Source organism: Coregonus lavaretus (assembly GCF_964263955.1).
Source record: "Coregonus lavaretus genome assembly, chromosome: 5".
Classification (NCBI taxonomy): domain Eukaryota; kingdom Metazoa; phylum Chordata; class Actinopteri; order Salmoniformes; family Salmonidae; genus Coregonus; species Coregonus lavaretus.
The window spans coordinates 4,867,508-4,887,267 of NC_139992.1; the positions used below are offsets into that span (position 1 = coordinate 4,867,508).

At 42.7% G+C, this 19,760-nt stretch overlaps 1 protein-coding gene across 1 annotated transcript in view; it reads right to left on the reverse strand.

Annotated features, from left to right (window-relative positions):
• The window catches only part of LOC311130074 (serine/threonine-protein kinase 24-like), a 29,766-nt gene extending 19,659 nt beyond the window's left edge, over nucleotides 1-10,107 (reverse strand). The window contains exons 1-2 of the mRNA XM_084162728.1: nucleotides 9,591-10,107; nucleotides 2,302-2,532 (exon numbers count right to left, since the gene is read on the reverse strand). Coding sequence (XP_084018854.1) covers nucleotides 2,302-2,532; nucleotides 9,591-9,632 — 273 coding nt within the window. The 5' untranslated portion in view covers nucleotides 9,633-10,107. The remainder of the gene's footprint in view (nucleotides 1-2,301; nucleotides 2,533-9,590) is intronic.
• Between the last annotated feature and the right edge of the window lie 9,653 nt (nucleotides 10,108-19,760).

Below are 19,760 nucleotides of genomic sequence, written 5' to 3' on the forward strand. Positions count from 1 at the left end.
CCCCGCGAACACTGGGTACTGGTAGGTACAACACAACCATCTACTAGCCTAACACATAACACACAGCTGTCTGTGCGGGTCGCTACAATACTATGCATGGAAGGAACTGACAATTTTTCATTATGAGTTTAAAAAACATGCGACAATAGCGAGCCTATCATCTCATATTATAGAACATGAAGCAGAGAATGGAATACATCATTTTCAAACATTTGCCAAATTGCAATTTGTGGGAAAACACTGACTGTTCTAAAAGAGGCAACTGATGCGAGCCGTTTCATGTGACAAGAGATGAACATCTCAGTTAGAAACTTAGAAAGAGGAAAAAAAAACTAAATATGCAACAACTGGGGTGGGTTGCTAATATGACTAGGATTGTGCCTTTGGCTTCTGGACAACGAAAGAAAGTTGATATGAAAACCAGTAAAACAGAAATGCTTGGAAACGTTTTTGGTTGCTAGCTGCATCTTCCCACCCCTCTACTGCTCCCTGCAGCCTGAGTTACCTAGCAACGAGTCTCCGCTCTCGTTTGCTCGTGGCTGACGGACTAGAGACAGCCATATAGTTGAGGTAAGAAAGCTACTTTCTAACTCTATAAACTCACTGTACATTACTATTTACTGAGAAAATAATTATTCTGATCCTATTTTATGACTGATGAGATTTGTTAAATTCTGACACCAATTTAATTCCACGAAATTGTGCAAATTAACCGAAATGCGATAAGCATGACCAGTCAAATTTATTTTCGGTGGCTAATTGACTAGCTAACGGTTAACCGTTAACGTCCCTAGCCTTGACTGTCATACCATATCGATCAATTTCATGTCAGGGAGTGCAGCATTAGATTTATTTTAATTATTTTACATCAAATATAAAAGTGAGCTCAAGTCGTTGAAACCAAGCATTTCAAATGCTATACGATTCGCCTACCTTTTTCAGAGACTGCATAACATCAGTATGTGTATTCATCTAGACTCGGCCTGGTAGTGCTGCAGACTACAGGCTGATTGTCAGTGTGGTAAAAGCCAGGCTGTGCCGGCTGGCAGTGCAGAGCTAACTAGATGGCTGTGATTCTCTGGGAGAGCAGACGTTGGGTATGAGCCATATGATCCAGCGCTCCGAGGGCTGGAGTAGCACGCAACACTAGCCTCCCACCCTCCATCTATCAGTACAACTGGAGCTAACAGCCAACTGGCACCCCCCCCCCCCCACTGGCCTCAAGTAAACCACTAACGGAAAAAGTACCCAATTGTCATACTAAAAGTAATGATACCTTAATAGAAAATGACTCAAGTAAAAGTGCAAGTCACCCAATAAAATACTACTTGAGTAAAAGCCTAAAAGTATTTGGGTTTAAACATACTTAAATATCAAAAGTAAATATAATTGCAAAAATATATTTAAGTATCAAAAGTAAAAGTATAAATAATTTCATATTTGCTTCATCAAACCAGACAGCACAGTTTTATTTATTTATTTATTTATTTATGGATAGCCAGGGGCACACTCCAACATCATTTACAAATTAAGCATTTGTGTTTAGTGAATCCGTCCGATCAGAGGCAGTAGGGATGACTAGGTATGTGTTCTTGATAAGTGCGTGAAATCGGACCATTTTCCTGTCCTGCTAAGCATTAAAAATGTAACAAGTACTTTTGGGTGTCAAGGAAAATGTATGGAGTAAAAAATATATTATTTTCTTTAGGAATGTAGTGAAGTAAAAGTAGTCAAAAATATAAATATTAAAGTACAGATGCCGAAAAACCCATCACATGTAGACCTACTAATACTCTGCCTACTCCAGATTAATTTCAAACTTACGGTTGACAGCAACCAAGGGCCGGGAAATGATGAAATCCCTCACGATCAAGTCAACACGGGATCCTCACGAATGCTTAAATTGGTTTTGCATAGTATTCCTGTCGTCGCATGACATGCAGTACATTGTAGGACATATAGGATAATGAAGTAATGCATGCCTGTGTGTTCTGCTCACAATCACCAGTGCCAATGCATGCCATAGGCCTAATGCTCAGGCACAATTCACGGGAGCCTTGTCCCATTAGCCATATGAATGATTTATTGACCCACATACAGTTGTCTACAATTGTTACACATGCCACCACTGGCAGCAACACTACAACCAGCACCACGTCTGTCACACAAATAGAGCACAGCCTCTCAAAATGTAGAAACAAGAAGAGAGAACGATGCTTTGCAACAATTTGAGGACGGACTATTTAGCCAAAATCCTTTCTCACAGCATGTTGAGATAACACGAGGTTTGGGTCAACTTACCTTCAGATATGATCCATAGTACTTGGTTACAAAGGGACTGTCACACTGGCTGAGGACTGTTATTTCCTGTTGAATGTCTTCTATTTCATCCTCGGCCTCCTCAAGGTCAATTATCTTAATGGCCACTACTTTCTGGGTCCGATTGTCAATGCCTTTGAACACCTCTCCAAAAGAGCCTTTCCCTATCCTCTCCAGCTTGGTGAACAGCTCCTCCGGATCGGCTTTGAAGTTCTGAGGGAAGGAGAAAAAACAGGGCTGTAGCAGCAACGACAGCAGAGCAGAGCATCGTTCAATCACAGGTAAAGAAGGACCATGCGATAAAGAGATTAAGCATAAGTTTTTATTTTTATTTTTATGGTTGAAGGCTGTGTCTTGGGTTTATATAACAGTCTAATAAAAAGCATGAGCTGGCACCTGGCACCTGGCACCTGGCACCCCCCACGCCCCAAAGAAAAAGTTAATAGAGGTGCTGACTAACGGTGAGTAAACTGTAGGCTATTAAAAATAAATAAAAAAAGAGAGTTGAACACTCAATTTACAAGCTCCCCGTTTTTATTGGGTAAACCACCACCGTTTCGGCATCACTGTGCCTTCTTCAGGGTGATGTCATGAATGCTTGAAGCAGGTTATGTAGACAAACAGTGCAATTAGTGCAACCAATGACAATAGTGAGAGGTGTGTCATAGTTATTAGGGTGATGAGAACTTTAAAAAAATGTTTAACTGTTAACAGGCTGGGCATACGATGGATGATTACCACAGAACTGGTACTGTGTACTCCCTCAGTGAGCGATTGAACAGCCAACAATTCCTTGTGACAGGATTTCAGAACATGGTTGCTGAATGTTATCTGGGCAAGTGTCTTTGTTGACTGATATTAGTTTTATATATCCTATCAACATCTGCTTCCTGTGTAACTAAATGAGCGTCCCCTTGGGCTAAAGAAAAACATTCACACAACAGCTCACCATTCTCAGTACTCAGCACAAAGTACAGATTATCAAATCTACAATAAAAAAAGTGTTCAGACTAGGGCTGTCCCCAACAACAAAATAATCTTGTTCGACCGATCTTTCTACCAACATTTTTTATGTGTATTGAGCTTGTCTGATGCTTTAAGCTTACGGTTTGATGAAATATGACAAATGCCTCAAGGGGGCGCCAGAGATCTAGATAATCAGAAGAAGAAAAAAACTTAACCTGACCCAACTATTCTCCTCCCGCTCCTGCAGACTTTCGCAGATTCTGCCATTACTCTCCTGAAGTTGCCAGAAATAGGCTAAACGAGGAGTCGGCAACCTTTCTCACGTTGAATGCCAATTTATCTTACAATTTCTGCCGATATACGTGCCAGTTATGGTTTTCATATACACACTTCCGTGAAACAGTTTCATTTAAATGTATAATAACATCTTCATATCTCAAAATCATTGTCACGTGGTTAATCAAAATTCCATCCAAATCTAAATGAAAATGACAAACCTAAAAAGTAACTTCTACTGCCATTGTCAACTATGTAAAAATAGCCTACATAAAGCCAACAAATAAAAACATTGCAGCCTGCAGGTAGAAAATATCCTGATAAAAATAAACATCCTATAAATCACATTGGCTACACATGGCCTGTCTGCAACGAACTTGAAACATTGTATCAAATATTAAGTTGGGTCTTGGGCCTCCCGAGTGGCGCAGCGGTCTAAGGCACTACATCGCAGTGCTAGAGGCGTCACTACAGACCTGGGTTCGATCCCGGGCTGTGTCGCAGCCGGCCGCGACTGGGAGACCCATGAGGCGGTGCACAATTGGCCCAGCGTCGTCGGGGTTAGGGGAGGGTTTGGCCGGCCGGGACGTCCTTGTCCCATCGCGACTTCTGTGGCGGCCCGGGCGCATGCAGTTGTACGGTGTTTCCTCCAACACATTGGTGCGGCTGGCTTCCGGGTTAAGCGAGCAGTGTGTCAAGAAGCAGTGCGGCTTGGCAGGGTCGTGTTTCGGAGGATGCATGGCTCTCGACCTTCGCCTCTCCCGAGTCCGTACGGGAGTTGCAGCGATGGGACAAGACTGTAACTACCAATTGGGGAGAAAAAAGGAGTAAAAAAAATCCTAAGGAATATTAAGTTGGGTTCAACCCAAAGCTTGTGCTAGCGAACTTGCAATATTGTATAAAATATTCTGGACCCTCAAGAGTTTCCCCGCCAGGCTATTTGCCAAAGGGATTGCTTGACATGGGCAGGAGCTCACTGGAGCGGAGTACCGGCACCTCAAATTTTCCACTGCTTGAGCTCCTGTTCCTCTTATAGAATATTAGCTCAAAAATATTGTGGAGCACCAGCACCTAAATATACAGTGCATTCAGAAAGTACTCAGACCCTTTGACTTTTTCCACATTTTGTTACGTTACAGCCTTATTCTAAAAAGGATTCAATTCAATTGATTGGACATGATTTGGAAAGTTGATAGTGTAAGTCAGAACAAAAACCAAGCCATGAGGTCGAAGGAATTGTCCGTAGAGCTCCGAGACAGGATTGTGTCGAGGCACAGATCCGGGGAAGGGTACCAAAACTGTTCTGCAGCATTGAAGGTCCCCAAGAACACAGTGGCCTCCATCATTCTTAACCTCTTAAGGATCTGACCCTTTTCTAAATTTTCGCCTAAAATGACATACCCAAATCTAACTGCCTGTAGCTCAGGACCTGAAGCAAGTATATGCATATTCTTGATACCATTTGAAAAGGAAACACTTTGAAGTTTGTGGAAATGTGAAATTAATGTAGGAGAATATAACACATTAGATCTGGTAAAAGATAATACAAACAAAAAAACATGTGTTTTCTTTTTTGTTCTGTCATCTTTGAAATGCAAGAGAAAGGCCACAATATAATATTGCAGTTTAGGCACAATTTAGATTTTGGCCACTAGATGGCAGCAGTGTGTGTGCAAAGTTTCAGATTGATCCAGTGATGCATTGCAATACTGGACTTTTTTGTATCAAATCTGCCCAAATGTGCCGAATTGGTCAATTGATACATTTTCAAGTACAAAAATGATATGGTAATACAAAATGTAAGTTACACACTCCCAGGAATGTCATACATGATGGATCATTAGATTATACACTAACTTTCACACATCTAGATGGCGGGGCGGGGTGGGTGTGGAGCCAGAGACAGAAGGGGTTCAAACTGTAGAACCCACTTCCTACATTTGAATATAAAAATGGATTTTATCAAACAAAACTATGCTACAATTTATCTCTGGGACCCTTAGGATGACAGATCAGAGGAAGATTACTGAATGTAAGTACATTATTTACCTTCAGAGGTGAATGTATCAAACCAGTTGCCGTGATACGTTCTTTGTTGTTGTGCACTCTCCTCAAACAATAGCATGGTATTTTTTCACTGTAATAGCTACTGTAAATTGGACAGTGCAGTTAGATTAACAAGAAATTAAGCTTTCTGCCCATATAAGACATGTCTATGTCCTGGAAAGTTTGCTGTTACTTACAACAGTCATGCTAATCACATTAGCGCACGTTTGCTCAACCGTCCCGTACAGTGAGGGAAAAAAGTATTTATATTTTACTCCCTTTAAGAGTGTGCTCCTAATCTCAGCTCGTTACCTGTATAAAAGACACCTGGGAGCCAGAAATCTTTCTGATTGAGAGGGGGTCAAATACTTATTTCCCTCATTAAAATGCAAATCAATTAATATAATTTTTGACATGCATTTTTCTGGATTTTTTTGTTGTTATTCTGTCTCTCACTGTTCAAATAAACCTACCATTAAAATTATAGACTGATCATGTCTTTGTCAGTGGGCAAACGTACAAAATCAGCAGGGGATCAAATACTTATTTCCCTGACTGTATGTATGTATGTATATATATATATATATATATATATATATATATATATATATATATATATATATATATATATATATATATATATATATATATATATATATATATATATTTGTTACTGCTCGACTAAAACAATCTTGGTCGACCAAAAGCCTAGCGACCAAACAATCGACCAGTCGACTAATTGGAGTCAGCCCTAGTTCAGACTCTCTGCAAACTCAATGCAATGTTCTTTTGATTGGACATTAGGCTCCGTTTGGTTGGTTGGTAGTCCAGAGGGTTTTTTAGGCCCTTCCAACCATCCCTCAAGTTTCCGTCCTGGAATAGTCCTTCATCCTTTTGTAGGCTCTTTCTGCTTATTTTATTTGTCTGTTCAGATTCAGCTGAATAAGTTGATTACACCTTATTAGCAGAAGAAAATGCTATAATGCTAAGGTTTAATATCTGTTTCAAAAGAGTCAACTAAATGATTATGGTCCAAACATGTAGGCCTATTACAGCAGATGGCAAGATGCAGACTGTCGAAGGTGAAACAAAACGTAGCATAAACATTGACACTGCAGAGGAGCGCTGGGTACATCCCAATTAGCCTAGTGTGGTCTTGTCTATTTATGACATCTGCTAATGTCAATTCAGACAGAGTGCTAAAGTAGACTGTTACCAAACATTACCTAGGCTAATTATTCATTGCAAAGCGTGCCTGTCCGGCACCAGCAGGTTGCGAAGGTGCCTCGCTCTTCAAGTTATTCAAGGCCCTAAAGCTACGTATTTATGACCCCTGTCGTGTGTGTGTGTGAACACTGGCCTAGGGTTACATTCTCTGCTACATGGTAAGACTATTATGGCTCGGTCTAGTTACTAACGCTTCACTGGGCCAATCATGGAACTCTATAATACAAAGGATTCTGGTGTAGCGGGGGGGGGGAACCAATTATATCATTATTATTACCCCTGAGAAACTCAAGCAGCTTGAGGAATTAATTCTAAACACCCATACCAACGGATAGCTGAACAACACCACTGATCCTATGGCTTTAGTTTGGCCTTGTTGACAAACGACGCAGTCTTTCACACTTTCTACCCTGCAATAGTGACTCTTGGGGCACCTGCCTTTATCAGTTTCTGTCAAATAGCCTAACTTACAGAAACATAGGCCTGTCAGTGTTTCCCCTAGGAGGTTTTTAAGGCGGGGGGGGGGTGTAGGGGGGGGTACTGCTACTAAATGAATATAGAGGAAACACTACTATCTAGGGAAAGGGGGATACCTAGTCAGTTGTACAACTGAATGCATTCAACTGAAATGTGTCTTCCGTACTTAACCCAACAGAGGTGCGGGGGGCTGCCTTAAAATCGACAGCCACGTCATCGGCGCCCGGGGGAACAGTGGGTTAGCTGCCTTGCTCAGGGGCAGAAGGACAGATTTGTACCTTGTCAGCTGGGGTTTACTGGTCCATCGCTCCTACTGGGACTGTACTTTGGCCAGAAGACTGGGAAATGGTGAAGCAGCTCAACCTAACAAGAAATTCCCGATACAATGAATAGCGAGAAAATCTCTCCGAGTAAAAAAAAAAATCTAAACATCAATATCGACAGTGAGTGAATAGGACAAAGGCTTGGAGCAGGAAAACGACAAACCCTGCCTCAGACCGGCCCTCTTTCCCCCCTGTGGTCTACAAAGGAAGAGATGGTGCTCTTCATGCTTGACATTACAATTCACTTCCTGCACTGCAACGATTAACTGTCTGAAGCACTTCTGTTGCAAATTATGGAACTGCATGTTATGCTGCATGACAGAAATAGTGTGAAGGAACATTTTCCAGTCACAATACCTTGTTTTTTACATTTTAGTAATTTAGCAGACGCTCCTATCCAGAGCAACTTACAGTGAGTGAATGCATACATTTTTCATACTGGCCCCCCGTGGGAATCGAACCCACAACCCTGGCGTTGCAAGCACCATGCTCTACCAACTGAGCTACAGGACGGCCGATGTCCAATTAATTTCACTAGAGGCATAAAGATTTCATATCCCTACACACTAATCGCATTTGGATACCCATTAAGGTACATTCTGGAAAGAGAGAATTACAGTTCAATTTACCATAAAAAGAATGCATGTACAGCTAGCCTATTGTTCTCATTACATCCCCTAGAGAATGTTGTAAATCTGCTCAATAAAAAGAGGCAAAGAGACAGCTAATATCTTGAGTTGAAAGGGGGATGAAGAAGATAAAGGCTGTCACAAAAGCAGAGCGGTCATCCAGGTGAAAATCATCCTATTGAGTCTGAACTCTGTGGGGGGAAAACAACACTGGGCACTGTGACTACAGACTCCACATGCTGGGAACCTCCACAGTCAGCAGGTTTATCACCTCTGCTAAAACTGCCTGGAACCTCCCTCTAAAAGCATGAGTTTGATCCTCTCCCAGCTGCACCACCAGATTGCGTGGTCCACTGCAGTCAGTCCGCACCCTGAGGGCTGACGCTCATCGGCTCCCCCCCCCACCCGCCCCATATACACACTCCACATCTCCCTCTGGTTCAGCTCTACCCAGGCCAAGGCTGAATGAACCAGGTTTCAACCATTCAGGAGAGGACAGTATGGTGGTGAAACATGGCTCTATTCATGCAGCTCAAGGCTATCCCGCGGTTGGCGCCCCATTAGAATGCCAGTCGTATGTCAATTGTCGGAATGGGTAATGACCTAGAGACCTAGTTTTCTTACGAGATAAGTCATGTCCGCTTTCTTGTTGACTATCTGCACTGAAAAATGTCAAGAATGTTTAAGAGGAAATATTTACTTTCCACTGACTCAAAACTGACAGGCACCTCAGTAACATGTTGCTGTTTTGCTTTCATGTCTCCTTGTTGAATAAAAGGTGTTTAGTGTTTGAGCCATTGAGTCATGCTTAAAATGTATGGCCTTTCTGAGTAATCACAAACAATTAATGTGCATTAGTGTAACACTACAGGAAAAGCATTTCAGTTGTAGCTGAGGATTTGGCTTTAATGGCAAACACTCTTATCTTGTCTTGTTCTAGCAACATGCTAAACAGTTTATATTTTGTAAAACAGATGCTTAGCTTTGCCATCCAGTCTACAGGACTGGCAGAGACAGACTGCACCACATGGGGCCAATCTGGCCACATCTCTGCTCAACATAAATATGGCTCAATAGATTGGCCTCATCAGTGAGCCTTTTTCTGGTGCAAAGAATCCAATACCTTATGTATTTCCATAGTTGGCTAGCTAACTAGTTAACGTTACCTAATAAACTAACACAGCTAGTGTGGATGTGATCATAAATAAAGTCGAGTTACTCATCACTTCATCGAGTCAGTAACGTTAGCTGGCTAACAAGTTTGCTAAAGTATTGCAAAGAAATTGAGGGAGACCGACCACTTGATGAACTAAGACAAAAATCTTACCTGCATCCCTGGAATGCCACTCTGAACCGGGGAATGAGCCATGTCGTCATAAAATAAACAATCAACAAAATTCGTACTCAGTTGACGCCACTTTGTTTGCTAACTAAATGAGCTAACTAGCCCAAATCGGAGGAGAATGCAACGCTGTTTATGTCCAACTAACGATACCTTGCGCTATATGAATTATAATGCCGGATTTATAGTCCCTAGCTATCACGGAATCAGCTCAAAAACATTGCTTGCTTTTTAGCTGCAATGTCTTGAAGTTGTGCCTCTTCCGCAGATAGCAAACTAGCTAACGTTAGCTAGCTAAATCTTCAACGGAAGCGCAAACTAGGCTCTGCACAAGTCTCACCAAACCTTAATGTTTTCGAGAATATCCGGTGAACAGTAATAATAATAGAATAAATTGAAAATTGAGGCTAACTGTATCATTTGTTGTCCTGTCCTCATCACTTTTCTCTATTGCCCTCCGCCATTTTGATAGCTGTCATTCTCACATTAGGGAAACCCTTCTGAAAAACTACAGCGGTGCGCAGCGAACCGGAATATTCCTCCCGGGAAGCTCCCAAACCGTCAGTACCCACGCCTTCACGCCATTGGCCGTTCTATAGCCAATGGGTTCGCAGCAACGCTTCCACCCGCCGCGTCAGAGGAGTCTGCCTTCCGCGTCCAAAGCGGCAAAAGATCTAGCTACCGTTGGAATCCCGTGTAGAAATTCAGCCAGCTCCGATTGACTGACAAATAGTGAGCTAAATACCATGCTATATATATAAACTGTGCAAACCAGCTAACGAATTAGATAGGATTACGAGTAGAATTTCAGGTTTTTAGATACATAAACTACAGTTATGCTAGTAATGGACTGACTCTCTCTCTCCCCACTTTCTGTCTGTATAGTTGCATTGTGTCCTGCTACCATGATGTCCCCCAAGGCAAGGGGTTGACAACAATGATGTAAATACTGTATGTCTATCTATGTTTAATAAAGCTGAATTGTTGGTTGATATCAGTTGATTTGACTTGAGTTGTCTCTTACATTTACATTTACGTCATTTACTAAACTTCCTGGTATGGGTTTTGAATATATTAATACTTTGATTATCTGCCAATCAGCTGCCCCATATGTCTTCCCCTCAGAAATACACTTATTGTGAGACTTATGTGGGAAGAAACTTATTGGAGAGAGATAGAGGTATGTGAAGTCTCAGTGACTGATGAAAATAGTTAGAAAATATGATTGTGGTTGGTTCTCAACTGGTTTTGCTCGGGGACCCAAAATAGACAGACAATTGAGTCGCGACCCAATATTATGGACTGTTGATGATTACATTTTATAAAGTTGCACATTACCATGTGAATAGTTTCAAAAACCGAATCCAGTCATCTTGTCTCCTGTTCTCCTCCGGGAAGTAGTTGCAAAACCTTCCCTGCAGCTTAACAAGATGCTGTTTAACTGTATTTTTTAGTGTGTCGCTGTGCACTTTGTTGATCAGATTCTGAATCTCGAAATCAGCATTGGGAAACAATCCTTCCGTTAGAAACATGATTTGGCCAAACGGTAAGCTTCATCGTGAAGGTATCCTCTTTGTCCCTCTGTTAAAATCCATTGTGCCCCCGTCCCTTGCTTTGACACATCGAGCGAATTCAGGCAACCTTCGCGAGCCATTCCTCACAATCGAAATGTTCAGCCAGAGGTGACTTGTTTTCCGAAAGAAACGCAGCAATCTCCGCTTGAAGCTCATAAAAGCGACCCAACAATGTACCTCTGGATATCCAGCGGACCTCTGCATGATAAAGCACCTGCTGGTGCTCACTCCCCATATCCCTCCAGAAGGCCTGGAAACACCTGCTTTTCGTGGAAATCTTTTTGATATAGTTGACACACTTGATCACATCCTGGAGAGTGGCGTGGAGCTCAGGTACCATGTCTTTCGCTGCCAATGCCTCCCTGCGTAGGAAGCAGGGGTTCCACGTCGCACTCGATGCTCTCTCCAGGACAGTGGCGGCTCCTGAAAAAATTCTCAGGAGGGGCAATTTTTCTGATGATTTAGGTGACCTACACACATTTTAAAAAAGATATGTCCAGCAACAACATGAAGACAGGGGCAGCATATAAGTCAATACCAGAAGCATTTATTGACTGATCTGGGGAGATGGATTCCAGTTTCTGTGACAGATTATAAATAATCTCTGATGCCTTTGTTATATTAGCTTTTGGTTGAATGTACTGTCGTAGTAAATATATAATGTTATAGCTTGGTCTGACTAAAATCTTGTGCATGACCCATTTTGTGTTGGGCCTTTGTATTCAATACAATGAACAAGAGTCCTATCTTGTCAGCCTTGTCAGCAGGTGGCTAAGGATAACACCCACGCCATAGGTCTCTCAGTTCTTCCAACTCACGAGTTCTTGCCCTGAGGACACACACACACACACCCACACACACACACACACACACACACACACATCATCACTGATAAACACACACACACACACACATCATCACTGATAACAAACACACACACACACACACACACACACACACACACACACACACACACACACACACACACTGATAACAAACACACACACACACACACACACAAATCCTCTTCTCTTAGGCTGAACATCTGAAGACAGAGAACCCGACTCAGAGCCAATGCAACAGTGACACTAGCCTGGAGGTGACCTCGCCCAACTCATCAGGACCAATCAGAAGATCAGAACTACTAGATTCAACCTACTTCATTTTATTGTATAAAATGTCAGCACACAATGTTTAGGGGCTCTTCTGATAAACTCCCTACGAGTTTGACGAACGGGTCCGTGCACGCGATTCCAGATATCTTTACCTCTGAATAAACTGCCTTATATTATACAATTATCCACCTTGTCCAAAAGTTTCTACTTGGTCTCCGTTCTCCAGTAAACTTGTTTTATCAACAATAGTAAGGTTCAATGACACAGAAAGCAGTTCAATGTCGGGGTACAGAGTCGCTCTCTTACCAGGATCGCGGTCCGCTCTGACCAGGGTGAAGGTGGCCGGCTCCACCTCTCTGTCCGGGACTCTGTCATCCAGCCAAGTCTCCCAGCTGTATTGGGATTCCGCTGCCAGCAGCGTTTTCATTATTTAGTCCGTTCGTAGCGGGTATGTACACGACCAACAAGATCAGTCCAAAACCGAAGATCAGTCCAAAGCAGAATGTTTGCAGAATGTTTGTAAACTAAGTCTACAAATTAAAAACATAAAATAACGCCACACTGCAGGTCGCAACATAGACGATGCTAGCCGCCATTGTCTTAGTTACGTTCAACGTTACGTCACGTATGACGAAAGCGCGTAAGTGCATGCACACAGACACCCATAGAGAATGTATTGAAAGCTTTGAAATGTGAAAAAAATAGATTTTACATGACAGGCTATGAGAGACTTCTGGGCGATTTTCAACCTGACTGAAATCGCCCAAAAAACGGGCGGGGCCATTTGAAGCACGACTTTAGCCTGATTTGACATTTAGTGGCTGGCAGATCAGACGTGAACACTGATAACTGCTGTTGCCGTGATATAATTGATTAGAAAAAAAATCCCTTCCTTTTCCCGTTTGGCAGTGCATCGCCCATATCGCCCTATTGAACAAGCCGTCCCTGCTCCAGGATCCACTTTACTACTCCGGAGTGCTTTCCCTGCCCCATCAGTGGTCACACCGACGCACCCATCCCAGGCCAGTCCCACCGAGCTCAGGTACATATCCATTGTGTTAAAAGACAGCCTCTGCGGTGGTGGTGGTGGACAAATCAGCACTAAAAAGGAACTGCTCCTCAAAGTTATTATTCCAGACGTGTCTGACATAGACCATTAGAATTGCTGGTTAGCCACTATAGGTATTTTTCCATTACATATATTATAAAATCATTTACAAATAAGCAGAATCGTTATGGGTTTAAAAAAGGATTAGTAACTACACATGTCTATGATGTATGAAACATATTTTCAAATCAAATCAAATCAAATTTTATTGGTCACATGCGCCGAATACAACAGGTGCAGACATTACAGTGAAATGCTTACTTACAGCCCTTAACCAACAGTGCATTTATTTTAAACAAACAAGTAAGAATAAAACAACAACAAAAAAGTGTTGAGAAAAAAAGAGCAGAAGTAAAATAAAGTGACAGTAGGGAGGCTATATATACAGTAAAATAAAGTGACAGTAGGGAGGCTATATATACAGGGGGGTACCGTTGCATAGTCAATGTGCGGGGGCACCGGCTAGTTGAGGTAGTTGAGGTAATATGTACATGTGGGTAGAGTTAAAGTGACTATGCATAAATACTTAACAGAGTAGCAGCAGCGTAAAAAGGATGGGGTGGGGGGGCAGTGCAAATAGTCCGGGTAGCCATGATTAGCTGTTCAGGAGTCTTATGGCTTGGGGGTAGAAGCTGTTGAGAAGTCTTTTGGACCTAGACTTGGCACTCCGGTACCGCTTGCCGTGCGGTAGCAGAGAGAACAGTCTATGACTAGGGTGGATGGAGTCTTTGACAATTTTGAGGGCCTTCCTCTGACACCGCCTGGTATAGAGGTCCTGGATGGCAGGGAGCTTTGCCCCAGTGATGTACTGGGCCGTACGCACTACCCTCTGTAGTGCCTTGCGGTCAGAGGCCAAGCAGTTGCCATACCAGGCGGTGATGCAACCAGTCAGGATGCTCTCGATGGTGCAGCTGTAGAATTTTTTGAGGATCTGAGGACCCATGCCAAATCTTTTTAGTCTCCTGAGGGGGAATAGGCTTTGTCGTGCCCTCTTCACGACTGTCTTGGTGTGTTTGGACCATGATAGTTCGTTGGTGATGTGGACACCAAGGAACTTGAAGCTCTCAACCTGTTCCACTTCAGCCCCGTCGATGAGAATGGGGGCGTGCTCAGTCCTCTTTTTTTTCCTGTAGTCCACAATCATCTCCTTTGTCTTGGTCACGTTGAGGGAGAGGTTGTTGTCCTGGCACCACACGGCCAGATCTCTGACCTCCTCCCTATAGGCTGTCTCATCGTTGTCGGTGATCAGGCCTACCACTGTTGTGTCGTCGGCAAACTTAATGATGATGTTGGAGTCGTGCCTGGCCATGCAGTCATGGGTGAACAGAGAGTACAGGAGGGGACTGAGCACGCACTCCTGAGGAGCCCCCGTGTTGAGGATCAGTGTGGCAGATGTGTTGTTACCTACCCTTACCACCTGGGGGCGGCCCGTCAGGAAGTCCAGGATCCAGTTGCAGAGGGAGGTGTTTAGTCCCAGGATCCTTAGCTTAGTGATGAGCTTAGAGGGCACTATGGTGTTGAATGCTGAGCTGTAGTCAATGAATAGCATTCTCACGTAGGTGTTCCTCTTGTCCAGGTGGGAAAGGGCAGTGTGGAGTGCGATAGAGATTGCATCATCTGTGGATCTGTTGGGGCGGTATGCAAATTGGAGTGGGTCTAGGGTTTCTGGGATTATGCTGTTGATGTGAGCCATGACCAGTCTTTCAAAGCACTTCATGGCTACAGACGTCAGTGCTACGGGTCGGTAGTCATTTAGGCAGGTTATCTTAGAGTTCTTGGGCACATATGATGTGTGAAACATATGATGTGTGAAACATATTTTGTAATCCAGATGCATGACTGGATAACCACATTGTGACTGCAGTAATCAATGTACTGTATAATTATCATCAGTTGTGTATGTATATTATTTAGGATCTGTTTATCACGCCACCAATAGAGTCAGGCAAGAGGACGGGAAACCAAGCAGACATGGGCATGGACAGGAAAGAGGCTAGACAAAGAAACCATAGTGGCTCAAGGTCAAGGGAGGGTGGCTGTTTGGATAAAGAGGGGGTTCCGATATGATATGAAAAGATGAAGCTGTATAAAAAGAGAGCTCCAAGTCTGGGACTGGCAGTTGCTCTGCAGACCAGCTCCGCTTTATTGCTTGTGTAATAAAGTCTATCTTGATTCTACAAAACTCTGAAAGTGCTTTATTTTTAAATGAGGATAAGGATGATTTTCCACAACACCACATCTGTGGATTCATCAAACTGCAGTGCGTAATGGCCATTTGCATTGATGCTCTCTGATGTCTGGCGCGTTATATCCTCAGACATGTCCTGGATTCTCCTCCTCATTGTATCATTGGATAGGGGTATGGTTTTAAGTTTGTTGGCGGCTGACTCCCCAAGATTTCAGTGCACATATCATTCGCAGCAGGGAGTATGAGATCCTCTGCGCTGGTGTGGGCTTGTTTGCACTTAGCAATGCGCTGGACCACAAGGACGGGTGATGCGCGAAGTGACTTTTCTTCAATGAATCTTGTGAGGTCTCCAGATATTGACATTTTCTTTTTACAAAGTCAGCTGTCTTATCTTTGTGGCTTGGATGCTTGGTGTCCAGATGCCTTTTCATTTAGGAGGGTTTCATGCTCTCATTAGCTAACAGCTCGTTGCATAGTACGCACTGCGGTCTACACTCACTTCACAACAGTAGATGAAGTTTAAAAAAACTTTTCCATGATTTTACTCTGACAGCTAGCCTACATGAGTTAAATGACAGCTAACTATCCACATGTGCAATGCCTGCAGAACACATCTGCATAGATAGCTGTCAATCAAGCTAGCTGTCAGAAGAATATCTGTATTATCTGATTGGACGTGTTACATTTAAAACAAAACAATGTTGCAGAATGACATTGTTATTGGATCAGTGTGTGTGTGTGGGGCGAGAACGTGATTGTATTGGTCAGTGAGTGTGTGCAGCGCGAAAACCCTGACGCTTCTGTCATAGCCGGCCGCGACCGGGAGACCCATGGGGCGGCACAATTGGCCCAGCGTCGTCCAGGGTAGGGGAGGGAATGGCCGGCAGGGATTTGGCTCAGTTGGTAGAGCATGGCGTTTGCAACGCCAAGGTTGTGGGTTCGATTCCCACGGGGGGCCAGTATAAAACAAAAAAAACAAAAAAATGTATGCACTCACTAACTAAGTCGCTCTGGATAAGAGCGTCTGCTAAATGACTAAAATGTAAATGTAAAATGCTTCGAACACACCGACTGTGTTTAAGCGTTTTGGTACACCAGAAGTACATTCGTTGCCAATGGAACGCTGCGTTTGCCTTGCAGCATTGCGTTGCAGATGCGCAAACGGGTTGACAGAAATGGTAGCAGAAGGTGAATGTTTCACTTTTGTTGCACACATATCTAGATGAGGCTGCATACTATTTTCTGCATACTATTTTGCGCAAAACACAGTTGGTGTGTTCAAAGCGTGAGTCCGAACGTAGCTAGCTATTTCATCACTGCGGACGCGCTGCACGTGCAAAGTCAGCAGCAATAAGCAGTGCAGCGCACGCACGCCTGTGTGTAGCGGTAACATTGTGTAAAGTCAGCAGCCATAAGCGGTGCGGCGGTTTCCTTTCAAAATCAAAGTTTAGCTGCGGCGGTTACCTTTCAAAATATTATTATTATTATTATTTTTTATATATTCTTCGACCCCTTAAAATCCTCCCGCGACCCCCCCATTTGAGAATCACTGGTCTAGGATTTATGACCTGTCATTACAATGGACTTGTATAATAAATATTGTAAAACATTACAATAGCTTTTGGTTGACAGAAACGTCTGAGAGCGCTTCCTTTCATTACTTCAGCAGTCTTGAGTTAATTCACCTCAGTGTGAGTGCTCTCAATAGGCCTACCTGCTGTTGCAGCAGTCTTGAGTTAATTCACCTCAGTGTGAGTGCTCTCAATAGGCCTACTTGCTGTTGAGGGGCCCCACTAACCCCAAATTGGAAATTGAAGAAAAATATGATTGTGGGGGAGGTAGAGGTGGTTTATAAGGTAAAGGACATGGGGGAGGTAAAGGTAGAGGAGTGGAATGATATGCTGTATTTGTTATTTTCTTCCAGAATGGATTTCTTGACAAGTATCTTTTTAAATGAATTAAGAGAGAGCACTGTCAAAATAAGTCATGGGCAGAGGTGGAGGTGGAGGTGGTTGAGGCTGAGGTGGAGGAGTTCATCGAAAGCTACATCAGTGACCTTGATGTGTTGGTCATATGTCTGCAAAAGTCGGAATACACAACCCCTTCATTTTTACTGTGAATGACACAAGTCAAGAGGAAAGTCGGCATGGCAGCCACATGACACCAGGACAAACAGCTGTAAGGCCCATGTGTCCTAAACATCAACGATGGGCCAAAAAAACTCTCAATGTAACATGTTATACCTCTTCTATCCTATTGTTCCATTTAGGGCCTTCCTGATTGAAGGAGGTGCGGGCCATAAAGGAAGTCTTCTGTGCTGGTTCCACGTCCTGCAGGTAAAATAAGATTAGGTTTAGAACCAAACAGTCAACAAGCATCTCTACTCACACCAATATGGTTTAGAACTAAACAGTCAACAAGCTTCTCTACTCTCATCAAGGTGGTTTAGAACCAAACAGTCAACAAGCTTCTCTACTCTCATCAATATGGTTTAGAACCAAACAGTCAACAAGCTTCTCTACTCTCATCAATATGGTTTAGAAACAAACAGTCAACAAGCTTCTCTACTCCCATCAATATGGTTTAGAACCAAACAGTCAACAAGCTTCTCTACTCCCATCAGTATGGTTTAGAACCAAACAGTCAACAAGCTTCTCTACTCCCATCAATATGGTTTAGAGCTAAACAGTCAACAAGCTTCTCTACTCTCATCAATATGGTTTAGAACCAAACAGTCAACAAGCTTCTCTACTCTCATCAATATGGTTTAGAACCAAACAGTCAACAAGCTTCTCTACTCTCATCAATATGGTTTAGAGCTAAACAGTCAACAAGCTTCTCTACTCTCATCAATATGGTTTAGAACCAAACAGTCATCAAGCTTCTCTACTCCCACCAGTATGGTTTAGAACCAAACAGTCAACAAGCTTCTCTACTCTCATCAATGTGGTTTAGAACCAAACAGTCCACAAGCTACTCTACTCTCATCAATATGGTTTAGAACCAAACAGTCAACAAGCTTCTCTACTCCCATCAATATGGTTTAGAACCAAACAGTCAACAAGCTTCTCTACTCCCATCAATATTGTTTAGAACCAAACAGTCAACAAGCTTCTCTACTCTCATCAGTATGGTTTAGAACCAAACAGTCAACAAGCTTCTCTACTCCCATCAGTATGGTTTAGAACCAAACAGCCAACAAGCTTCTCTACTCCCATCAATATGGTTTAGAACTAAACAGTCAACAAGCTTCTCTACTCCCATCAATATGGTTTAGAGCTAAACAGTCAACAAGCTTCTCTACTCTCATCAATATGGTTTAGAACCAAACAGTCAATAAGCTTCTCTACTCTCATCAATATGGTTTAGAACCAGACAGTCAACAAGCTTCTCTACTCCCATCAATATTGTTTAGAACCAAACAGTCAACAAGCTTCTCTACTCCCATCAGTATGGTTTAGAACCAAACAGTCAACAAGCTTCTCTACTCCCATCAATATGGTTTAGAGCTAAACAGTCAACAAGCTTCTCTACTCTCATCAATATGGTTTAGAACCAAACAGTCAACAAGCTTCTCTACTCTCATCAATATGGTTTAGAACCAAACAGTCAACAAGCTTCTCTACTCTCATCAATATGGTTTAGAGCTAAACAGTCAACAAGCTTCTCTACTCTCATCAATATGGTTTAGAACCAAACAGTCAACAAGCTTCTCTACTCCCACCAGTATGGTTTAGAACCAAACAGTCAACAAGCTTCTCTACTCTCATCAATGTGGTTTAGAACCAAACAGTCAACAAGCTACTCTACTCTCATCAATATGGTTTAGAACCAAACAGTCAACAAGCTTCTCTACTCCCATCAATATGGTTTAGAACCAAACAGTCAACAAGCTTCTCTACTCCCATCAATATTGTTTAGAACCAAACAGTCAACAAGCTTCTCTACTCTCATCAGTATGGTTTAGAACCAAACAGTCAACAAGCTTCTCTACTCCCATCAGTATGGTTTAGAACCAAACAGCCAACAAGCTTCTCTACTCCCATCAATATGGTTTAGAACTAAACAGTCAACAAGCTTCTCTACTCACATCAATATGGTTTAGAACCAGACAGTCAACAAGCTTCTCTACTCCCATCAATATGGTTTAGAACCAAACAGTCAACAAGC